The sequence below is a fragment of the Spinacia oleracea genome, chromosome 3 (assembly GCF_020520425.1).
Source record: "Spinacia oleracea cultivar Varoflay chromosome 3, BTI_SOV_V1, whole genome shotgun sequence".
NCBI lineage: Eukaryota > Viridiplantae > Streptophyta > Magnoliopsida > Caryophyllales > Amaranthaceae > Spinacia > Spinacia oleracea.
The window spans coordinates 2,164,107-2,189,419 of NC_079489.1; the positions used below are offsets into that span (position 1 = coordinate 2,164,107).

General features: G+C 33.4%; 4 protein-coding genes across 4 annotated transcripts; 1 reads left to right on the plus strand and 3 right to left on the minus strand.

The window, feature by feature from the left end:
* Positions 1-815: 815 nt before the first annotated feature.
* On the minus strand, positions 816-2,681 carry LOC110782483 (uncharacterized). The gene has a single exon (XM_021986658.2). It carries the CDS (start codon positions 2,360-2,362, stop codon positions 938-940), a length of 1,425 nt encoding a protein of 474 aa, XP_021842350.2. The 5' UTR covers positions 2,363-2,681; the 3' UTR covers positions 816-937.
* Positions 2,682-10,586: 7,905 nt separating this feature from the next.
* Positions 10,587-15,134, plus strand: LOC130469256 (uncharacterized). The gene is made up of 3 exons (XM_056838313.1): positions 10,587-11,101; positions 12,471-12,556; positions 14,764-15,134. Exons 1-3 carry the CDS (start codon positions 10,789-10,791, stop codon positions 14,818-14,820), a joined length of 456 nt encoding a protein of 151 aa, XP_056694291.1. The 5' UTR covers positions 10,587-10,788; the 3' UTR covers positions 14,821-15,134.
* Positions 15,135-17,485: 2,351 nt separating this feature from the next.
* Positions 17,486-18,307, minus strand: LOC110782297 (uncharacterized). Its single transcript, XM_021986418.2, has one exon. It carries the CDS (start codon positions 18,281-18,283, stop codon positions 17,663-17,665), a length of 621 nt encoding a protein of 206 aa, XP_021842110.1. The 5' UTR covers positions 18,284-18,307; the 3' UTR covers positions 17,486-17,662.
* A 1,550-nt stretch (positions 18,308-19,857) lies between these two features.
* Positions 19,858-24,371, minus strand: LOC110782484 (protein ENDOSPERM DEFECTIVE 1). Its single transcript, XM_021986659.2, has 6 exons — positions 23,251-24,371; positions 21,938-22,057; positions 21,365-21,481; positions 21,192-21,281; positions 20,959-21,066; positions 19,858-20,425 (listed from the first exon to the last, which is right to left on the minus strand). The coding sequence occupies exons 1-6, from the start codon at positions 24,139-24,141 to the stop codon at positions 20,366-20,368; spliced, it is 1,386 nt and encodes a 461-aa protein (XP_021842351.1). The 5' UTR covers positions 24,142-24,371; the 3' UTR covers positions 19,858-20,365.
* Between the last annotated feature and the right edge of the window lie 942 nt (positions 24,372-25,313).

Consider the following 25,313-nt stretch of genomic DNA (forward strand, 5'->3'; position numbering starts at 1 on the left):
GCTGCTATAGATTTTCAAGATCATCAAAAATTTGGACATAAGATTATGAGAGAAGTACTTCAAAGATCTCTCGAGCATTTTAAGTAACAAGCACGATGAAAAGTGTAATTGATGGACAAAGATAAGATCAAAATAAAGAGTCTAGATGGATAACAAACAAGTAATGAAATCCAAAAAACCGGTTTCATTAATATAAGAGTACCTACTACCTAGCGTGTATTGTTACAGTGAAAAAACTCTTCCTACCAAAACTGGTCAAGAAATGTACAAAATCCCACGCCTATAGAAAGCAAGGTAAACTGAGGTGAAAACGAACCATACAAAAGAAACCCACCAAGCCAAGAAGAGGGTAACCTCTTTAACAAAAGCCGAGCATGGGAGAAAACCACATACCACTTCAAAGTTCTCAAATAAACCCTCATCAACCTACATAGTACTATGTAAGAAATAAAGAGTGGATAACAAACAAGTAATGTAATCCAAAAACCGGTTTCATTAATATAAGAGCACCTAGCGTGTATTGTTACAGTGAAGAAACTCTTCCTACCAAAACTGGTCAAGAAAATCAATTACCCTTGACAAATCAAGGAACGCATCAAGAAATGTACAAAATCCCACGCCTATAGAAAGCAAGGCACGTTGAGGTGAAAACAAACCATACAAAAGAAACCCACCAAGCCAAGAAGAGGGCAACCTCTTTAACAAAAGCCGAGCATGGGAGCAAACCACATACCACTTCAAAGTTCTCAAATAAACCCTCATCAACCTACATTGTACTATGTAAGAAATAGAGAGTGGATAACAAACAAGTAATGTAATCCAAAAACCGATTTCATTAATATAAGAGCACCTAGCGTGTATTGTTACAGTGAAAGAACTCTTCCTACCAAAACTGGTCAAGAAAATCAATGCCACCCTTGACGAATCAAGGAACGCATCAAGAAATGTACAAAATCCCACGCCTATAGAAAGCAAGGTACGTTGAGGTGAAAACAAACCATACAAAAGAAACCCACCAAGCCAAGAAGAGGGCAACCTCTTTAACAAAAGCCGAGCATGGTAGCAAAACACATGCCACTTCAAAGTTCTCAAATAAACCCTCATCAACTTGAGACAATCCCAATGAAAGAAGCACCAACGCTGCCGGTGCAAAAAATTGTATAACCGCGAGGCACAAATAATGATTGTGTAGGAAAACCTTTGCCCTACTATATTCCATATCAGGAACCACACTCGCGTGCAACCTTTGGTACCACGATAACACTGCCTCGTTCAAGAAAGTTTGCACGTACCAACGCAATGCAATAACTTGCAACACCCCCGAAAGAAGCAAACACAATAGCCTAAATTTAACAAAGTCGGCTTCAGCCATACCCACATTGCCAACCAAACTCAAACTCACCCCATTTCTACCACCATCAATGTTTTTGTTAACAAGAAGTTCGCCCAACGGGTTGATCCAAAGCAAGGAAGTGAATCCCAATAGCAAATAGTTTGCATAGAAGATAACTTGAGCAAACCATCCACATGAAATTATAGGCAAATTGCATCTTATTTGATCCGTTCCTAGCCAAAAGGCCCGAGCATTCTTACCCGCCGCCAAGTACAAAAACCCGGTGATAGAGCCCGAAAGGAGGGCAACAAATAACTTCCCAAATCCATCAATTGAGCTAAATTCAAAGTCAAACAACCAAGGATATACCCCAACGCAGATCACAAGAGATGCAAAAAACCCCAATACTCCAATCACTAACCCTAACCCCCTTTCAGACCTCTTAAACGCAGATCTTTCAATGGAAACACGAAACAATGAAATCAAAACCCTAAAAAACCCTAAAATCCCAATCACAATTGGAACTAAAGATCCATTCTTCAAAACCCCAGAAGTCGTATAATCATAATCAACATTGTCATTACCATTATCATTTTCATTTTCACTTTCACCCACATTCAAAATCAAATACTTATGCAACAAAAAGCAAGAAAAGGCAACAACAAAGCAATTTAAACAACTTCTAAAACTATCAAAGTAAAGGCGTGAACAAATTTGAGCATCACCTAATCTCAATCGAAAGATCTGAGCTTTAGTCTCATCAAACTCGAACAATTTCTCCCGGGGTTTCTTCCTGTTCCTTAGCTCAGATGACCCATTAACATTCTGATCAGAAGGTCTTCTAATGGCGACTTTGGGCCCAGATGATTGGGTTTGTTTAGTGGGGTTAACATCATCTGGGTGGATGTAAGTGTTGAGACCTTGAAGAATTAGAGATGGGAGAGAGATGAAGTAGAGGATGATTGAGAGTGAAAGTGAGAGGATGATTTGGAAGATCAAGTTCTTGTATGAGAGAACAAGTGTATACATTTCTTGTTAATTTGCCCCCCTTTTTTCCCCCTGTTTGATGGTTGGATTTTGGAAATTGGAAACGATTGCTTCAAATAGAAAGAAAAGACTTCCTGGTCACTGGTGCCGGAGAGTGTTAATGTTGGTCACTTGGGTCCGTCGGGTCGGGTTAAGTCGGGTGATTTTAAGATCGGGATATTTTGAGGCGCTAATTTGGAGTGTATTTAATTTGCACACGGGTGCATCGGAATTTTCTCACGTTCCTTTTTGGATGTGAAAAGAGAAAACGTGAGAGGAATTACGGATCACATGGACTTAAGTATCTCAGGTGCACTGCAACTCTACAAGCGGGTGAATCTAAAAATTTGCGGTCAGCTTTATGAGAATCAGAAAACAAGTTTATATATATGGTGGCACGAGTACTTTAGTTCCTTTCAAATACTCCCTCTGTCCCGGAATACTTGACCTGTTTTCCTTATCGGGCCGTCCCTTAATACTTGACCTGTTTCTAAAAATGGAAATATTCTAACAATATTATATTATTTCTCACTCCACTTCTATTAATCCACCTACCCCCTACTCCATACAAAAAATAATTAAAAATTCAACCCCTACTCTCCCCCAACCCCACCTCTTAACCCACCTCCCACTAACTACATTAAAATAATACCCCACTATCAACTACTACCTATTAAATTTAATAAGTCAATTCAAGTTTCTTAAACTCTGTGCCGGTCAAACCGGGTCGAGTATTACGGGACGGAGGGAGTATATTCTTATGCACATTTATAATTTTGTCCTTTGGGATATTCAAAAGGCGGTAAAGGCATGTGGATTATATTTGGAGGTCAGTATCCTTAAGAATCAATCGAACCCAGTAACGGAGGCCCAAAGATTAAAAGGTTGTGTTCAAGGCACAAAAAATGTTAGCGCCAAGTCAACCAGAAAGAGGTTGAGCAAGGGAAGCACAAGTTTGGAGATCATACCCATGGAAATTAGGTAAATGTGGTACACTAACTGCGGTTATCTGTGAGCACTCTGCACTTCTAAACAAGGGTTCTTGTTTGTGACATACCGGAACTCTGGAAGATGTCATCCTTTATATAGGCAAAAGACGTCAATCAATCAACATCAACAAACTACCAATTGACTGTTGGTTCAGTGGTGATTGAGGCTGAACTTGGTAGGGAGGACCTGTGTTCGATCCCCCGCAACAACAATTGGGAGGGGAATGGAACCTATCCACTCAGAACTCGCCCCGAATCCGGATTAGCCCTAAGGGTGAACCGGATGGTACACCAAAAAAAAAATCAACATCAACAAACTAGTCTTAGCCTTTTAATAATTTTAGCTTTGTAACGCTAGGTTAATCTTTGGGCTTAATAGCTAGCCTAGATATAGCATAATTTGTACTAGGGACTAGACCTGGTTATTGGACAGGGTAGTCCAATGGATATAGGGTTAGGGTCAAGTTAATAGGGGCTTTTATTGGTCAGAGCTCTTATTGGACATGGTCTTTATTGGACAGGGTCATTATAGGGTCAAACTTATACTACAATTATTTTGAAAATTAAAATAGTAATGATACAAAAATTTACGTGTATAGCTTCGTATTCACTTGTACTTGCACATGGCTCTTTTGTTTTTCATTTTTCATTGCTCGTTTATTGACCCGCCCACTAATGACCCGCTATTGACCCGCGACCCGCTTTTGATCCGCCCATTATCGACCTGCTAAAAATTACCCTTTCAATACCCGACCCTCTTTTGACCCGACCCGACCGATAACCAGGTGTACTAGGGACAACACATATGCACATGTATAGATCGAATTCAACAAGCATCATCGGTTCTTTCTATTCTAAGTGTAATTCTATGGAGTTATCTTTCTTTCATGTCCAAATGGATTCTTAAATATATTTGTTTTCCCGTTCATGCGCTAATTGTTTCATTTCACTTGTAAAGTCACTTTGATTTCATCAATTATCAAAATACACACAAGACTTGAAAGGAAAATGCAAGCGCATTCTCCTTCCTCTCACCTCTCTTTTACTAAGACATGTCATATTTGAAGAAAGTTTATACTTTAAAGTTCCCGTTGGAAAATCAATTTAGAGTGTGTTTGGTTTTGAACGATGCGCCTCTTTATTTCTCTCTTTACAATTTTAACACTCTAATCTGCCCTAATGTTAACATACCTGTATACTCCCTCCGTTTCGAAATAATGGGGACAATTTTACCTTTTCACACTTGCCAATGTAAATGTGTGTACATTAATATCTCTAAATTTGCATTCGTAAAAATTAAAAAAAAAAAGTTGTTTTTCCGAAAGTGCATATCAAGACGTATCAAACAAGACCCCACACAACTATATTTTTTCTTACACATAGATCACAAATGATAGTCAAATTGAAATTTATGAATAGTGTTAAAAGTCAAAGTATCCCAATTATTTCGAAACGGATGTTGCGTATATACCTAGAATTCTAGAAAGTAGAAACTAACAATAAGAAAAGAGCAACAAAGCAACTATACAAGAAATATGCTAGCACACATAATGATAGATGTTATGTTAGTGGCATTCTGTCACTATCAGCGCACATAATCTCAGAAGGATACATGTAACTATGTGAGGGCTTCATTACAGTAATTAGACGAACATGAACTCTACCATGTTTATTATATTTCTTCAATATTATTTGTGATATTTACAAACAAAGTCTAATAAAACGATTATAAAATTAACTCAAACCATTTCAATAAAACTTTAATATATGATATTTTATTTTATTTTATTTTTGCTCGAGACAACTCATGCAATACATGAGACTAGATATCATCCAAACCAATAAAACCAGTTGATGTTTGTTTGAACATTAGGTGGGTAAGATGTTAACTACGTATCGTTTTTCAATTCCCAGAAATTTCACTAAAAATTCAAAGTCAGAATTCAATGAATACAAGATTATTCTGTTTCGAGTATAGGAAAAAAAAATATCTAATATGGATCTCAAACAGTTCATCAATCGACGTCATCATAATATTCATACCCACTAGATATTTCTTTAAAGTGCAATTCTTGATCTTTTTATTTATTTGGTACGTCAGATATTTTTGCAATGTTACTCCCTCCGTCCCGGAATACTCGACCCGATTTGACCGATACAGAGTTTAAGGGACTTGAATTGACTTATTTAATTTAATAGGTAGTAGTTGATAGTGGGGTATTATTTTAATGTAGTTAGTGGGAGGTGGGTTAAGAGGGGGGTTGGGGGAGAGTAGGGGTTGAATTTTTAATTATTTTTTGTATGGAGTAGGGGGTAGTGGGTTAATAGGGGTGGAGTGAGAAATAATATAATATTGTTATAATATTTCCATTTTTAGAAACAGGTCAAGTATTAAGGGACGGCCTGATAAAGAAAACAGGTCAAGTATTCCGGGACGGAGGGAGTATAAATAAAATATGATTTGTCCACCCCCCTCTACTTGAACAGCTTGAATTCATCACTTTAATTCGATTTGACTATTTTACGTTTTGGGTTACTTTTCGCCTACTCCAGGTTTCGAATGAGCCACAATGTCATTATAATAAATTATAATAATATCTAAAGAGGGGAATAAAAAAATATATGTTTTTCGTTTCATAAATATCGCAGTATAATTGACTTTTACTTCTATAATATATTGCTTTGACTCTTAATATCTCAAATCATGGATAAATAAAAATTATAAAAAATTGTTATTCGGAAAATATATCGATACGAATCCAACATGATTTCACATTATTACAATTTTCTTACGTATGAATCAACAAAAAATAGCTAAAGTCGTAGTGTGAATAGTGTAAAAAAATTAAATGGTGCAATATTTATGGAACGGAGAAAGTATTAATAATGTATTGTCCAAGCTTTAATGTCCTCGGTTTTGTCATTAGGCTAAAACCTCATTAGTTACCGAATGGCTCAATGCTTCTTTGACGGTCTATGCTCGCAATACGTATACTCGATCCCTCCATTTCTAAATAAATACTTCGTATATATATATCAATTTGAACTTTGAAGACACATTGCCAATGCACAACTAAATTGGCCACTGGTACTTTTAATTGTCTAATAATAAATTATATGAAAAATTGGTATAATGAAAATATACAACGTACTAACCAACAATATATTCCATATTAATTAACCTTTAATTTGTATATATTAGCAAAACATCAAGACTAAAGCGTAATTAACCTTTAATTTGTATATATTAGCAGAACATCAAGACTAATAGCGTAAAAGTCCAAGTAATCATTTAGGGGTATATACTGTATACTTAATTATACTAACAAAATATCTCCAATTGACATTTAAATATAGATAGATATTTTGTAATACTTCGTAGAAATTTTTATTCATGTGATAAAAGTTATGTATAATATGTTAAAAAATCTAACAATAGTACGTGCATTGTACTTCCTCTGTTTCATAAATATTTATACAATTATTATTTGCACAAATATTAAGATAAAATTTGAAAAAGTTTGTTGACCATAATATATAATTATGGATAAAAATAAGAGAAACGTGTAAAAAAGTGGGTTAGTGTAAAAAATCAATAAAGTAAGAGAAAGTGATTGAACAATTCTAAATATTGAGGGGTAAGAAAAGTAATGTAGTAAATTTCCAGGTCTAAAAATATAATAAAACAAAGTGTAAACAAATCATTAAACAGACTAAAACGAAAATTGTAAAGATCATTTTGAAACGAAGATACTATACGTTATTATACAACGATTCGAAATCAAATAAAAGCTTTCTTCATTAAACTACGATGATTTATTAAGAGATCTTGCACTGTAGTTTGTCTCTTGTCGTCTATTACACAAGAACACAAACGTTGGAAGTTGGAACACGTATCCTTTTCAAATAAGTTAATGAGTTGTTGTTCCTTTGCTTGTGAAAAAACTATGTAGTTAAGTTTGTGGAATTGTGGGTTGGTAATGCTTTATTATGTGGTGAGGTGTTAGTTTTTGAAATGCCATAGCCCATAGACATATTATAGGTGTTGATTACTTGATGTTTCAAGGTGCTTTAAGGTGTATTCTCTTAAAGTTGCTTTGTAATATGGTTATCAATGTTATCATGCATTTTTGGAATAAATGAAATAAAATATCTTATTGTTAAATTGGTTATTGTACGAGAGAAAATAATTCTGGTATCCCATAAAAACGAGGAGAATTTAGTCCACTTATAAGTTCGAATGAAGTATTGTACTAAAAATCAATTCACAATAGGAGTAACTTAACGGTTGGCATTTTTTTTCATCTTGTCTTTGTTCAATAGAAGTGTTTTTTTTTTCACCTTTTTACCACTTATTTTAGGAAAAAAATAAATTAAGTTAAGTTAAGTTCTGGTAAAATAAGTTCAAGAAAAACAAGGACTACTCAAGTACTACCTCTGCTTCATAAAGACCTTTACGATTACTATTTACACAAATATTAAAAAAAAAATGAGATAGGTACATAAAACACACTCTTATAAATTATATTGACGTGGGTGCAAATGTGTTTTAACACGTGTCATTTAAAAAGGTTCTCTTATTAAGTAATTTTTTGGTGCGAATGAGATTCGAGGGCAATTTAAATTACAAGTGAGGGCAGGGGAATTCGAACATATTGTACACAATCCCTCAGTCTTAACCACTAGCTAGGCCAAGACATCACTGGTTCTCCTATTAAGTCATATGAGTATTAAAAAGATTTATTTTTACTTGAAAGTGACCGGAGTATCAAAAAGATTAGTGTAATTTAACTTGAATTTTTTGAATGGTTAGACACAATTGCATCTTAACAAAAATTAAAAAATTAGAAAAATGGTTGCAAATTAAATAAATTATTTATGCCACAAAAGTCCAGCTGTCCAAGGCCCATGCAACGAATGAGGTGTCTTATGCCAGCAAAACAAGACAACAAGATATGATCGATCATAACAATCTAAACAATGGTTTAGAGATTAACCCAAAATAAAAAAAAAATAAAAAAAAAATCCATGCATGCAATGTGCAATTGTGCATGACCTATCTATCGACTGGTATTTTTCTAGGAGATTATCATAATTTTTGTTGTATTCATAATTTATTTTTGTTAAAAAAAAAAGTATACAATTTTTTGTGTACAAACTCTCAATGTATGGAGAAATTCGAACTTGATAACTATTTTATACAGAATCTTAATTTTAATTATTAAATTAAGACCTCATTAAATTTTCGTACTTTATAAGTAGTATTACACTTATTGCATTAGTAAAGGGTTTTTTATTTTGAATGTTGCAAACTTAATAACGTGTCAATGCATGGCCATGGCCTTGCAAGAGTTGATACTTGATACCATTAATGATCTACTTTCTATTTGGTTGAATTGATGATAAAGTAATGTAAGTTTGCAAAAAAATCAAAAACAAAATCTCATTCCAATTTGGTAATCTTAAATGTTATCGGATCTATTTCAGAATATTTGTAACAGTTTTACTGATACACTTATAAATATAAAAGTTTTACCAGAATATTAGAATAATCGTAACACTTGTATTAGCACACTTAATTATAGATTTAAAAGTTTGGCTATTGTTAAATTCCAGAGAATATAAAATGGGCCTGGCCAATCCAATTAATAAACTAGAGTTCGATTCACTTAGAAACTCATGCAACAAAATAATTCATCTTTTCAATATAAAACAATTCATATGTGGGTAACATTGAGTTTAAACTACCATCGACCAATATACGAAAAAAAACTTGATTAATTATATTTGTCATAAATGTGATGATTTAATTGTGTTAAAAGTTAAAACTACATCTAGCTGAAAATGGGCTATCTTAATTGTTATTTATAGTACTCTCCAACAAAAATAGAAAATTAAATATCCCGAGTCAAGGAAATCACAACAAACTAACTACTTCACATTATTAATTACATCACATAGATATTTTCTTACCATACGATTATATTCGGACTATTAAAGTTAAAACAATAGATATTTTGAAACCATGTTCCACTATTTCCTTTTTCTGAATACTTTTGCAAAAGTCTTCGTACATTAAATTTTGACAATTTTTTTAATTAATACATAAAAATCAAATGTTATTATGTAATACAAATATGTTGTTAGACTATTTTTAAATGTACATATTCCGGTTCAAATATCTATTGTCTTTTATAGTTTTTTTTTTAACATATATATCATATATATACGGTCAAAATACATTGATAAATATGTCCGTCAGACGGTCAGACCTTTGCAAGTATTATGAAATGGATGAAGTAAATAAGTAATATTTATAGAGTAAGTTTAATGATATATCCAACCCTTAAAAGCGGTAAATCACATACTAATCATGTAATTAATGTTATAAATAAGTTATGTTTTTCATGCTTAGCTTCTTATATGTAATCCTTAAAGACTACTCCGTACATATAATGAAGCACCATTTTCCAAGGTTTTTTTTTTGTTCTACTACGAGGACTTCCCACTGCGTTCGGCGAGCGGACTAATCTCCCGCGAGAGTTTTCCATATTAATAATAACGTTTTTATGAAATCGCGGATCAAATTATATTAACATTAAGGAGATCGAATCTTAACCTTTTATAAAATTAATGTAAATTTATTCATTCTCATTATCATCATTTATTACCGCTATTCGACACATACGACTATACGAGTACACACGCTCGAAAAGATCTTCTACCTTGAGTCGACGAATATAATAATTATAATAATAATAATAGTAATAATAATAATCGCATCCAATATTCTAATCTCTTTTCCTTTGCTTCGAATGCCATAGCCTCAAACGAACAAAACAAGTCCCACCCCCAAACAAAAATAACTCGTTTGTCCAAAAAAGATAAAATAATTCATCTTTTTCGGAAATATCATATTATTTGTTCAATATCGCACTACTTGTTTTTAACACTATTCACACTACAACTTTGTTCATTTTTTGTGATCCGTACTTATAGAAATGTTAATTATGTAAGTCATGTTAGATTCGTATCGATATATATTTTCTAAATATTATTTTTTTAAAAATTTTAATTGCACACGATTTGAGATATTAACAGTCAAAGTAATAGTTAGAGGAATAAAAGTCAATAATGATGCGATATTTCGGAAACAGAGAAAGTATTAAAATAACAAATATTAAAAATTAAAAAAAACTCAAAGAAAAAAAAAGTGCCTATATAAAAAAAAATCCCCACCACATCGATAAACATTACTATACGCAACAACGCCAAACCAGCACAATCTTTTCCTTTCCTTTTGGTAAGAGAGAGAAAATATCTACACATACATACACTCATCATCCGGATCAGCACAACTACCTCCACCACCACAACCACCACCGCTTCCGCCGCCTCCGTCGAGTATTTTCCCGGCGACTCATAAATTTCTCCGGCGAGATGGACCGACTCGATATTATCATCGATAAAAATAGTAATAATAACAATAATAATACAAAAAATGCAAAAAAAGGGTTGATGCAAATGCAATGGACCAACGAAAAACATTCCAATTTCTTGAGATTTATGGAAGCCAGTTTTGTACGGAATTTGATGGAGGGAGCCACCACCGCCAACGACACCGCCACCACCACCACCACCGCCGCCGCCACGAACAGTCGTCAATCTCATCTTCTTCATCCTGTTCATCCAAGGCTTGACCGTTTCATCCCTGATATTTCCGAGTCTACCCTTGATTCTTCAAATCGATCAGGTAGCTATTTTTACATCTCCTCTAATTCATTTATTTAAATATTTTCTTTAAATTCAGATATTTTTCACTTTTTTTTTTACATTTTTTTATTTAATTGCTATCATTTGGAATTTTACACTATCCTCTAGGTTGTATGAATCATATTTGTTCAATTATAACGCTAACATATTTTATTGGTACAATTAGACTGTTATTTTTGTTAAATGTAAATCAATAACATAATAAATTTGTATGTGTTAGGGTCCAACTTGTTATAGACTTACTATTTACACACTCTTTTATCGACTCTTTATGTTTTGTAACATTAAATTTTATAATTTTAACTAATCTATAACAAGAGCTATTAATGGCTAATTTTTTTACATTAGCAAACATAAAATATCGAATGATGGAATTATATATATATAAAAAAATCAGATCAACTATTTTTTAGTGTTGTTATTGCTCTTGATCAAATAATTAATTGTTAATGGATTTTGATTTTGATTTTGTTGACTTTGTAGTTGATAGGGTTTTGCTTTTTTTGCATGAAAGATTTATCATGGTTAATAGAATAATCAATTATGTCACTAATCACTTACTATGTTTGATCTCACTTATGCTTATCCTAATGACATAATTAAGAAAATCAAGTGGTTTTCTGGTTGATTTATTAAAAAAATATGCACTTTTCTTAACCAAATTAGAAATTAATGGTTAAATGAGGCTAGAAATTAACTTTTCCCCCATTTTAATAAAGAGTAATACAACTTTTTACCACTTTTAGTAATGTACAAAGATTTTGAAAAAAAATATCTTAACAACAAAAGCAATATTGTCCACATAAAAAAACAAGTCACCCACCCTATACGCACAGTAATAAATTTTTTTTTTTTTTTTTTTTTTTGACATAGATTTTATTTATTATATTTTCATACAAGTAAGCAATAAGTTTAAACACTTTTTTTATTGTCTAAATCATCCTTTTTTTATTATCGTTAAACAAAATTTGTCTATATTTAACCACGAAATTTTTCGTAAAAAACATAGATTTTTTGTAAGAAGAATTTAGTGTAATGAAATTAACATATTTTTATCTAAAAAAGTCAAACATGACCTAAATAAATCATTGAATTAGTATATTTTAGAAGAAAAAAAAATCTAAAAGAATTAAATAGAAACTATAGAAGATAGTTGCCTTGTTGATGACTCAAAAGTGACACAGAAATATGCTTATTCAGATATTTTGTAAGTGTGATAATCTTGACCTTTTTATGATTATATGCATTTTTTTTTGATATTTTCAAGATCTTTTCACTTTTTTTTTTTTTTTTTTTATAACAATTATGTTTATATTTATATTAATTTGAAATTGGAATTGGACTTGCAGCACATTCTTCGGTTCGAGTGAGCAGGACTTGTAACAGGCAAAAAGGAAGAGCGATTATTCGTCCTTATAAAATGTCACATGATCAGGTTTGTGCATTGAATTTCTTTCTTCTTTATATTCCCTTTTGTTTAAAGTTAATCTAAGGTCCATTTAATATTGTTTTATTTTTGTAGATTTATAGGGTTTTTTTTTATATGGTAGAAAACTAAAAACAAAAATATAGAAGTATAAAAAGTAGTTTAAAGTTTTTTTTTTTTTGTCAGTTTTCAAAATCAATATCGATATTGAAGAGGTCTCGACTTATAAATTCATAATTTCAACTTAATTTCATCAAAATAATAATAATAATAATTTCAACTTAATTCAAGTTCCTTTGAAAATACAAAAAAAAAAAAAATCCAAAAATATAACTAGGGCCTAACTTTCTAATTGTGTTTTTAAAATCATATCATTTTTTAAATACTCGTGTTTTTTACATGTATAAAATTATGTTTTATGTTTTAAGTTTTATGTTTTACTCCTATGTTTTATGTTTATTTTTTATTTTACCTCGTAACTAAAACAAAAATATAGAAGTATAAAACGTAGTTTCGAGTTTTTTTTTTTTTTTTTTTTTTTTTTTTTTTTTTTCAGTTTTCAGAATCATTATCGTTATTAAAGAGACCATGACTTAAATTCATAATTTCAAATTAATTCTTAGGATTTTTTTGTTATTTAACACCTTAAAAAAACTAGTTTTTGTAATTTAACACCTTACTTATTTTTTATTGTTTTTAAACACCTTAAAAAACAAAAAAATTTAGAAATCAACACCACTTACGATTTTTGTTAAAAAAAACATTAGTTTTTAACTATGCTAAAGTTCCCAAGGCATGATATCGTGGTAAACAACTCCTTCTACCATCAAATTATGCTTTGGAAGTTATAGCATGGTTAAAAATCAACGTTTTTTTCTTATGGAAATCGTTAAGCTGTGTTGATTTATAAATTTTTAGATTTTTAAGGTGTTTAAATATAATAAAAAATAAGTAAGGTGTTTAATTACAAAAACTAATTTTTTTAAGGTGTTAAATGACAAAAAATCCTAATTCTTATGCCTATGAAAATTAAAGAAAAAACAAAACAGAAATAGAAATAGAAATAGGGCCTAACTTTGTAATTGTATTTTTAAAATACATGTGGAGTATTATTTTAAATACTCGTGTTTTTTACATATATAAAAGATGTAAAATTAAATTGAGAGAAAGAAGTAATGTAACTTAACGAGGTCTTGACCCAGTAAATAAGACCGAGGGTCATATAGCTCATTCGAATTTAAAATTAGAATGAAATAAGTCGTAAAATGGGACACGTAAAATGAAACGGATACAAAAGAGAAGATATTTTTGAGGCAAGGGAGAAGATATTTTAGGAGTGGGGCCCGATTCACAACGATGATCTTTTTGGTTGAAAGTGGGGCCCCCTTTACAACTATTGAATGATTTTTAATATTCATGCAAAAAATATCCAAATCTTGGCGTCTTTTTTTTTTTTTTTTTTTTTTGGGGGGGAGGGGGTGGCACAGCTGGCAGCTAATATGTTGACAATGGATTTGAAAAGACACTCACTTTTCTTTTCCCTTTTTGACGTGGAGGTGCTTTTTAAATACTCCATAAAAATTTAAAATTTGATCATGAAAAATTAATAATACAAATCTTAATTAAATCATATTATGAGACTATAGTTAATTAGTTACACTTTATGATCAATTAGTTTTATTTTATACTCCTTATGTAGTAATTAGAAAGTTACACTCTTATAGTTAACATTTAACTAATACTCGTAGTTATGATTTTGTGTTAATAGTTATAATTTTCGTATTAAGACGGTTTTACATAATAATTACCTAAATTATAATTTTGTTTCTAACTTTTTAATATTATATCTAATTTTTTATTTGGTGGTAAATGATTTATTAACAAAAGAGATATTTAAAGGTTGGTATGACTTGTGAGACTTTTTCTATTTTACTAAACTATATGCCTATTGACAATTTGACATTATTTTCCTTTTTTTAAAGTAATTCTTCTCTTATGAATAATAATAACTAAAACAATTTGACATTATTATATTGTTAGTTATCAAACGTGAAAGTCAAAGTGTTACACAATAATTAAATACCACATACTTCGTATATACGGAGTAGATAATAAAAATAATACGTTGTCAAACGTGAAAGTCAAGGTGTTACAACAGAGTATTAAATTTTACGATTAGATGGTTAACTAACATTAACTATGGTATTTTTTCACAGGTGGTCCCACAAGTGGTCCCACAACTAGAGGACATATCAGGTGACAAGGGAGTGTAATGCAAGTCCACCTTACAACTGATGTTCTACAACCCACCGGAAAACTGCCCCACCCCTTCAATGAAACGTTGAAATTGAAACCCAAGCAAAAGCAAAATGCAAATGCGACTAAAGTTAGATTAGTAGTAGTAGTAGTACATTACAAAATTTACAACATTAAGTTCTTGGATATTTATCCTCTAGATCTTTTTTCCTAACTCATCATTTTTTATTTTTGTGTTTATCACTTCTGACACGATGAATTACTCGTATTCTTATATTTTGTCTTTTCTGTTGTTTATCGAAGATTTATCAAAGAAAAGAGGGATTTTATATTTTCGAGGCTCTGATACCACGTGAAGAATAACGGCTCACCCTGAAAGAACACACTAGTATTCTAATTTATGATAAAATAAGGGTACACCATATGTATATATAAATATTTTACGTCATATCTTTTAGAATTTTACTATTCGTATTTTAAGGTACACTTACAACACGAACTATTACTCTCCTCTACAACTTTACTATAAGAAGCCGAGGAATAGTAACTAATCGAGTACAAAGAGTTGTTGTATTTTAAGTGTTTTTAAGGCTAATATGAAGAACAAGAAAGTAGGATTTACGGAACTTGTTGTGTCGTGGTAACCAAACCACAACCTTGAAAACGAGATTCGGTGCAATTGGGGTGCACAATTGTATTCACCGATTCGTTCCCTAAGGTTTATACAACTCTCAACACACAACGACACTCTTGGGGTGTGAGATTGAGTTACTAGAACTTATGCCCAAAAGAGAGGAAGAAAAGAACAAGATAAAAGAGTGATTTTTCTATAAAAAAAACTCAAGTAATGAAGCATGTATTTATAGGACTAGAGGAGGATACAAAACAACTCAAATAAATCAAAGGACTCAAAGGAATTCAATAACATTGAACAACCAATTAAAACCATGATAATGAAGAGTTTATAACCCCCATAATCAATAAAAACAATGGACCAACTTAATCACCATAATCAGAAAGATAATTGTCCATAAACCATACTTAAAAGTCTGTTATAAAAGAGGAATCAAAAGAGAAGATAAAAACCGGACAAATCCGGAGAAGTAATCTCAAAACCGGTCAGATCGGTTTCTCAAAACCGGTCAGATCGGTTTCTCAAAACCGGTCGGTTCCGAGTTCAAACAAAAAACCTTCATAAACTACTATGTTTCTCGGTGCAATTCAAGAAAGACTTTTTTAACTCCGATTTTCCACTGGCGCTCGAAACCTGCCGGTTTCGGAAAACCTGGTAGGCAGGTTTTCGATCAGCGCATTTTTCCAATCTTTAAATTCCAACAAGAGTAGCCTTTGATAAATCGATACAAGAAAAGAGTAGCCTTTGATAAATCAATACAAGAAATTATATGCCCTGGAGTGTACCCGAGAACATAATAAACGCGATTAAGGAGTGAAATTACAGTACGCGTAATGGGGTTAAGAGCAAGATTAGCGCTATTATGAGCTCAAACTTCCACATCAACTTTTTATTTATTTTCAATTTCTCGAATTCTTGTTGAGATCCTTTCAGACTTACTTAATTTCTTCACTTCACCCGTCATACTCATTCAAGACTTCTCAAACTTGTGAAAATAATAAAATAATAAAACTATTTAACAAAGATTTACAGTTTAAACGTATTAAGTAGAGTCTTGATATTCCAAGACTCTTGCTTAGACTTTTGTCATACTCTCCCACTTAAATGGAATGTCTTAGGTTAATACTCAATAAAACTATTGCTCAGACTATAGCTCGTACTAGCGCTAATCTTGCTCTAAGTTACAACTTACAAGTTTGATTATCATGTTAATATATAACAAGGAATTAGAGATGATTTTTAATCTAATTGTACAATTCTCCTGTATTCTTTCCTCTTTCTTCTTCCAGTAATTTGAGAAATGTCTTTGTTAGTTTTTCAATATTTGAGAATGACACCTTTGTGGCTTTGCACGACATTATCAGTTCTTTAACAACGACTCTAAAGAATGGGATTGATCATTATATTGAGGGGTTTGGAAACCACTGTACAAAAAAATATCTTCACTTGTTAATTGGAAAATGATAAACCGTCATTAGAAGATAAAGTTAAGAAACTAACCACAAGAAATTTAAAAAAGAAACATTAAGTGGTAGCAGTATAGATCCACGTGTAACTTTATCATAAACACCTATATAATGCCATCATTATTTGGAAACACAAATTCTTGTAAAAGAATTGTGTCAGTTAATTAACTGTCAAGCCACATGTCGTGTCACTTATCTCCAACTTAGACATCTGGCTAATATATTATTCAACATGGTGTGACAATTAATTAAGTCTCATATAGTTTGATAGGAAACTAGCTGATATGCCAAATCCACGAAAGAGCCATTTCAGGTTAGCTACAAACCACAACAAGTTGTCGCTAGTGAGTAGTATTGTAGTAAGAGTTAGTGCATATCTTGGAGTCTTGTAAAATGACCTAATGTGAAATATTGCTTAAAATTCTCGGAATTTCTTTTTCCATTTATTTGATGCTCAAAGCAATAACGACTAAGAGGATTGTCTCAAATTTCATTACGACCTTCATTGTAGAATTCAGATTTCAAATCTAACTAATGAAGAAGTGATGAACATGACGAAATCCGTGAATACATAACATTCAATTGAAAATGAATTAGCGTTATGTTGAGATTTATTATCACCTCTAAATAAACTATTTGAAAGAACAAGCAAATATTGTACATCGGATCATGAACTTCTTATACATTTTAGTCTGAGACTTATTGTAAACAGACTATCAGTTTTAACCAACAGATCAAAGATCTACACTTGGAAACTTTTCATTCTAAATTAGTGTGCCTTGCCCTCACAACTTCAGGTGTTTGGCCCAAAACATCACCAACCCTAAACACAACCATTTCAAACAACACAAACAAAGCACCCTCATAAAGACTTCCCATAGGAAGCAACAACGGTCTAGATTCCTCCACGTGTCCTCCTTGATGATCATGATCATCATCAGCCATTGTCTGAGCAGGTACATGAGCCACAACGGTGGCATACTCCACAGAGGATCCACTTTCAGGTTGAGCAGTAAGAAGCAACACACAAGCACCGTTGGATTTAGCAACCCCACAGATTGCATCAACGGTGGAGAATCCTCCAGGCCCAGCTGAGGCGATTAAAAGGTCAGTGGGCCCAATAGGGGGAGTAGTCATGTCAAATACACAGTGGGCTGAGAGGCCCAAATGGGCTAGTCGCATACAAAGGGCTTTCAACATGAGCCCTTCGCGGCCCACTCCGTAGACAAAGATGCGGCCGTTTTGGGCCGCGGTGGTTGTTATTTGGTCCACTAGGAGGTCTAACGGTGGCGCGGTGGTGGTGGGGGTGGTGAATATGGTGGCTATTTGGTTGCAGATTTGTGTGGCCATTGATGAGGTTGAGTGGCTTGTTTTAGCCATAGGAATTTTTTAAGTCTCTTTCTTTCAAAGTTTGGAGCTTTTATCTTGTTTGTGAAAGTGGGCCCAAAACACTTGGCTTAAGACAATTTTATGGATGCATTGTGCACACACAAATTCTTATTTACAATGGGTGTACAATAAATATTGTACACCGGAGTAAAAGTTAACTCAAAATGCTTAAAAGTTAAGCATATATATGTAAAAGTTATCTATTTTTCAATGATAATTTTTTTTCATTTTAGTAAAACTTATTTCATCAAAATCACTAATAATGTATAAAATTAATCATTTAATCCTTTAAAATGTTTATCTATCAATTTTTTTTTACTAATATAAAAGTTAATCAAAACTAGGTTAAAGTTACAAAAAAAAGGGTTAAAGTTATCTTGGTGTACAATAAATTTATTGTACACCTTGTGCGCACAAGACCTTTTGTTGTACACAAGGGTGCTATGGATAAAGATTTTGTTGGATTGTGCATATCACCTTTGTGTGAAGAGTATTTCAGTGCTATTATTGAGAAATATAAATATATGATGACAAAATTTAATTATTTGATTAGAAAGTACTTTGTATAATTGTTTGGTAAGAAGTTTATCTTATACTAATAAAGCTAGCTCAAGGGCTGCGAACGAGCCGAGCTGATCTGAGTTTTATCTTGTTCGAGCTAAGCTTGATAAGGATTGTTCGAGCTTAACCGAGCTTTGTAATTTGTTGTTCGAGCTTTGTTCACTAAGCATTAGAATGTCTCGAGCTCACTCATTTAGCTCGAGCTTAGAGAAATCGTCAAATTGTTTAAATCCTATAATCAAGGAAAAGCTTCACAAAATATATGTATAACTAGAATATTATATAGGATATTATGCTACATGATAGACTCGCTTCCGTTTTACACATTTCTTGACATTGAAGGGTCAATTTTTTTTTAAATAAACTTTTTTTTTTCCATTTAAATTATTTTTTCGAGCTTGAGCTATGGTAATTAATGAATTGTAAACGAGTGCTCGTGAACATTAGCCGAACTCGATCTTAGTCGAGGTTGACTAGTTTAGTTATCGAGCCTAGAATTTTGTTCAAAATCGTTTATTAATTAATAAACGAGCTTTGACCAAACTTGTTTGCGAGTTGTTAGCGAACGTATCGGCTCATTTGCAACCCTGTCCGTAACATACGGCCCCTCTAGCCCCGAACAAGCACCGGCGTCACCTCCATCATTCACATGTGGAGCTACGAGTGGTAGTCGACTCTAATATGATTGGTACAGGACCACCAAAGAGCCAACCCTAAAAGCTAGCTCAAAGGGTGGAGAGTCAATATCCTATATAAACCCCACATCAGCCCACTCCATATGACCGATGTGGGACTTAGGTGTCATAACCAAACAATGGACCGTAACACGTCATATAAGTTCGTTCTGATTACTGTTTAGAACAGGGGGGACTGAAAATCACAAGAACTTCACATTGAAAATTTAATGCCATGATGTTTCATCAGACTTGAAAGATAACTTGGCAACCATAGTGTTAGGTTTTCGATAGTCGGATACTCGGATCATTCAATTCAGATGTATAATATCAAGCAGAAAAAGGGGGATAAGTAGATCTACAGATTGGTCAACAAATCAAGCAGAATACAGACTAGTAAAAGACATGTACTGATCAACAAATACAGACTAAATACAGAAAAGTAAGACATGTATTGATCAACCAATTGCCTAGTAAGGCAGAATGGATTATTTCCTGGACATTTTCTGCTTGTATCAAATGATAGAATTACACTGTACAGATTTGGTGCAAGCGTGCAACAACCGAAGGAATTATATTCTGGTGGAAACTGATGCACCTATTTTCTCTATCAACAGCTTTTCCCAAAAATTCTCGCTTGCAAAAGAATGAGGAAGAATGATTACATACAGTAGTAGAAGAAGAAGAAGGAGAGCCTTAACTGTTGTGGCCTCCTGAACCTGAGTTGTTGTCTTGTTTCATCATCAGATGACCAACATATCAAACTGACCATTGAGTATGGTGGCGTGTGAGCTAAGACGGCCATGTTAGGGTTTGATCTTCATCTTCTATAGTGTGGTTAAGTAAGACTGCATTTTTGAAACTGCATTACTTGTCCTCTTAGGCTGCACTCCTCTATCTGAAAGTCATTAGAATAACACGTTGCAAATGGTCAGTTTTTAAGTTTTTAACTTGTCTTTTGCGCTATCTCTCTTAGGCTCCGTTCTATTCGACTTATTTTGTCTGAACTTATATTATCTGAACTTAACTGAACTTATTTTATATGAAAAAAATATATTTTGTCTGAAATAATTTATTTGTGTGTGAAAATGTCCGGGAAAAACATTTTTTATCTGAACTTATATTATCTGAACTTATCCGAACTTAACTGAACTTATCGTAACTTATCTTAACTTATTTATACTCCGTATGAAATAAGTCAAAATAAGTCGAACAGTACAAAAATTTCAAAATAGGGTGGACAATTAGACAGTTCTTAAATGTAATCCACATTTGAATAAAGGTCATCAAATACCACCAAGTACTACTCCCTATCTTTCACAATCTGAATTTTATGGTCTATTTCAGAGATGGATCAAAATAGAAACGGGGCTTATTATTTAGGGACGGTGGGAGTATTTGATTATTGAAATATAGGGATATGAATTTAACCTGTGATAAATGCGCCCTGCATAATAAATCACCGCACTCTTGAACAAGTGTAACTTCTCCACTATGCACTCTAGCCAAGTCAGAAACTAGAACATCCACTTGCTCTGCCTGCATACATATCACAATTCTCAGTCAAGATTTAAGATTAATCTGTTTATCCAATTTTAATTCCTGTATTAAGTGTATACAAACATTTGATTTTATCAATCATCATAAACAAGTTAACAACTCACCTTGGGTACGAAGCCTTGCACTTGCAAACAGATGCTTTCCGCCACTTTCAAGGCTGAATTCATCGCTTCGTTTATCTCTTTTACATTAACCTGTTAAACCACCCATATATTATTAAAGAGAAATATGAAGAGTTCAAGGAAGGGTAGAGCACAGGATTAGCGGGATATCTTACCTTTACATTACCATTTAGTGGAAGTCGGGATGATATATTTTGCAAACCTTGAGTTAATTCTAGCAATGAAGAAGAGTAAGCTTCTTCTAAAGCAGACCATTCATCCAAATAGGGAATCTGAGAAAGCATTTAGTACTGATTAAATACTTTACAAAAGCTGGAAATACAAAAACCCACAGCATAGTATGTACATTTAAAGACAGCACATCAACTTCCTCAATCATGTACGTTTTAAGTGCTTAATAGTAACATGAAAAGACAATTGTGCTCTTTGAACAAATGACAGTGAAGTTAGGGACTTGAAGAATGAACAGTTGAACAAATCACATTCAATTGCCTAACTTATTGTAAAACTGCCAGTGTTTACTGAATGGTTGTGGAATCTTAAGTTAAATTGGAGGATTTCCTTTTATATTCAGTAATCCAAGTAAAGTTGGTAGCTTATTGCTGAATAAGTTGTTGCTGGATAAATCTTAATTTAAACAATAACAACAATTCCCATGTTGCTAGTCTCAAAACTGACTTGTGAATATAAATACACAGCAGCAAGAAATCTATGATATCTATCTATACCTGAGTGTCAAGAATTGTAGATAGAATCTTTGCTTCTTTCAGAAGTCGAACTTCGACACGCTTGCTTTTCACAGAATCCTGCAACTCTGATATCTTTACTCCCATTGAATAAAGTAGTTTCTGGTACACATAAAAGAAATTTACATCACTAATCCATAACATGGAATGAGTAGCAATTGCTACAAAGAAACATTAGCTAACTGCACATTTCATCTTAATAAAAAGATTGTCATTTTACCATGTTTTCCTTTAAGATGAGCTAAGACTATGTTGAATGATTTGTATAGTTTGGTGTCTTATCCTTTAAATTGCTAGTTTACAAACGATAAATATCACAATTCACACGGTTGCACACACCGCTATGTTCCCAATCTATCTATACTAATATATTAAAAGGCGTTTTGAAGAACGTATACGTGTGGAACGTATACGTGTCACGTAGACCTCTCCTTATTACGCCACGTCACCACGAATTAGCATTATGACATTTCATTACAACCAAAAAAACATCTAACAAAGATCGAACACAAGACCTCTTTGTTAAAAGCCTTCAACAATGCGAGGCGATCAGAGACGGTCTAAAACTACATACTCAGCATTGCTGATTGCTAAGATGCATACCACATATTATAATACCAAATCTAGAGAGGATAAATTTTCGGTCAATGATTCCGAAGCACTCAATACATACATCAACATCACTAATCTTAGCTATGTCCATAATTCAATGAACCTTCTCTAATTCAGCTTAGTACCATGTAATAACTTGTAAAGTATATACAAATCATGTTTCACACAACCTAATCATTCATTCATTTGTCCCTCAAATCATTTGCCACAGTTGACTGTTACCATCTTACAATCCCAAATTCTGAAGAGGATAAATTTCCGGTCAACGATTTCGAAGCACTCAGTATATACATCATTAATCTCAGCTATGTTCATAATTCAATTAAATTTCTCTAATTTAGCTTAATATCATGTAATAGCTTGTAAAGTACATCCACATCATGCTGGAGTTTAACACAACTTAGTTACTAACACAGCAGTAAATGCCATAGATCAAGAATGAATAATTCAATGTTGAAACCAAATTTAAAATCACTCAGTATATACATAATTTATCTCAGCTATGTTCATAATTCAATTGAGCTTCTCTAATTCAGCTTAGTCTCATGTAATAGCTTATAAAGTATATCCACATCATGTTTCACACAACCTAACTACTAACACAGCAGTAAATGACATAAATCAAGAATGAATAATTCAATGTTGAAACCAAATTTATACCCAATTGAACACAATGAACTAACCTCACTCTGCTTTTTCTGTGAACTCAAGCATGCCTCAGCCTTAGCATTAGCAAACCTGTATTGAAGATAATGATTATGAAGCATCTTTAGCTTCTGAGAATCATCTTGCTGGTAAGAACCGCCCTTCTTCACGGCCGCCTTCTTCCCCTCCACCGTCCCCTGCGGCCTCAAACACCCAAGTGAAGGAGCCATCGGAGGAAGGTTAAGGCTACGCGCCACCTTATTGCTCCCACCCTTAACAGAATGTAATACACCCATTTGTTGTTGTTGCTGTTGATGATGATGATGATCATGGCTGGAAAATGAAAACTCCATTGATCTAGAAAATGGCGTGGAAACTCTTTGATAATTGTTATCAACTGGTTCCGATTTCACTGACTCACAATCCCCATTAACAGAACAACCACCATCATCACAATCCTCTTCAGAGGAAATCCCATTCGCTTGTAACAACTTCGAGGCGGCGGAATCCCAACTCCGCTGCCGGATCAACCTCGGCGCCACCGGTACCGGAGTATCAGCTCTAGAACCTTCCTTAAAAAGCTTAACAACAGCTCTGGGTTTGGATGGGTTCCGTACCGGGCTAAGGGAGCTCCGGTTCAAGGAATCGGGTCGGTTCTCGTCGTTGTACCTCGACTGCGAAGGTCGGAAATCTGTGTTCGATCGTCGGAGAGAGTGATTTTTTGAAATGTGAGATTCCGACGGGGTTGAAGGGATTTGCCTTAGGTTGTTTGTCGGAGGTTTTGCCGCCGGTGACATGAATCTCGAGCTCACTTCGCGAACCCTAGGTCGAGATCGTCGAGGTTGTTGGGGATTTATCGGCATTGGAGTTGAAGTTTCGGATGATGTTGGGGGTTTAGGGTTTTCCGACGACATTGTTGATGGACTCATTTGTAATTGAGGAATTTCGAGGGGTATAATTGGGGAAATTGAATCGACTGGATAAAACCCTAGAAATCGAATTTCCAATTTAGAGTTTCAAAGGCAGTGAAAGGGGGGAGATTGAAATGGGGGAAAGAGATGAAGTTGAGAAACTAGCCGTTATCTGGATGTTCAACGGTCCTCTAAAAAATAGGGGAAATTGTTTTTTTTTTTCTTTTTGTTTTTTTGCTTACTTTTTAATGGCAACTCATTACTTGTATTGTATATTTGTATTATGATCATTGATCAACTAAAAAGATAGATTTTCTTTTAGAAAAAATATTTGTTAATGGATAAATTATCCGTCAGAATACAGGGAGAAATCTCACAAGGGCAATGGTTTGCCATTAAAAACCTTATCATTACGCCTACCCCAAATGTACCATAGTAGAATTGCTCCACATCGGCGCTTGTCTGTGGGCAAGGTCTTCCATGCCTCGACAACATCCATGAACCTCTCCTCCTCCTTCCATGTCATCTCTTCATATTCCAACTCAACCTACAAGTCACGCACCGTAGGACACTCAAACAAGTAATGTTTCACAATTTAAAGTGTGTTACACACCACACGTCCACACCCACACATAGTTTCCATTGTCCATCACGTGCCTATAATTCAGTTAAGCACCAACTGGGAGGGTGCCCATGCAAACTTGTCATAGAAAATGTCGCACTTTCGGGGTTAAATTTATTTTCCACACTTCAACACGCAAGCATTATGAAAATAGTCCAAGTTACACGACTTACCAAGGAAATAGGTCGGCTTAATCGAATACTCTCCGCCCTTGGTGAAAGCCCACCCGCGGCTGTCTGGGCATGTCTATTTTACATCAATTTACGTTGAAGAAGTCGTCAAAAAAAAACATCTTTTTTAAATAGATACCCATAACTCACCCGCACACTTCATCAAACTATATATACTCCATCTACACTACAATAATTTCACTTTCTATCTTATGACATGTAGCTCCGCTCCAATTTCGCTCAGTTTTCATTTTTTTTTCATGGGTCAATTTACTTATTCTACTTTTAGTTAATGAAACTCAAAAGTTACTAGCTTTTATTCATTTCAACACAATAATCGAATGTCATACATGATCAATTCTACTTCTAATGCACACCCTCCCACTAAAACTCGTGTA

Excerpts from the sequence above, each read along its gene's own strand:
- LOC110782297 (XM_021986418.2), bottom strand. The coding sequence starts at position 18,283 with ATGGCTAAAACAAGCCACTCAACCTCATCAATGGCCACACAAATCTGC.
- LOC110782484 (XM_021986659.2), bottom strand. The coding sequence starts at position 24,141 with ATGAGTCCATCAACAATGTCGTCGGAAAACCCTAAACCCCCAACATCA. Across the intron at positions 21,482-21,937 it reads CTACAATTCTTGACACTCAG|ATTCCCTATTTGGATGAATG; the intron begins GTATAGATAGAT and ends ATGCTTTCTCAG. Across the intron at positions 21,282-21,364 it reads CACTAAATGGTAATGTAAAG|GTTAATGTAAAAGAGATAAA; the intron begins GTAAGATATCCC and ends GTGGTTTAACAG.
- LOC130469256 (XM_056838313.1), top strand. The coding sequence starts at position 10,789 with ATGGACCGACTCGATATTATCATCGATAAAAATAGTAATAATAACAAT. Across the intron at positions 11,102-12,470 it reads TGATTCTTCAAATCGATCAG|CACATTCTTCGGTTCGAGTG; the intron begins GTAGCTATTTTT and ends TTGGACTTGCAG. Across the intron at positions 12,557-14,763 it reads ATAAAATGTCACATGATCAG|GTGGTCCCACAAGTGGTCCC; the intron begins GTTTGTGCATTG and ends ATTTTTTCACAG.
- LOC110782483 (XM_021986658.2), bottom strand. The coding sequence starts at position 2,362 with ATGTATACACTTGTTCTCTCATACAAGAACTTGATCTTCCAAATCATC.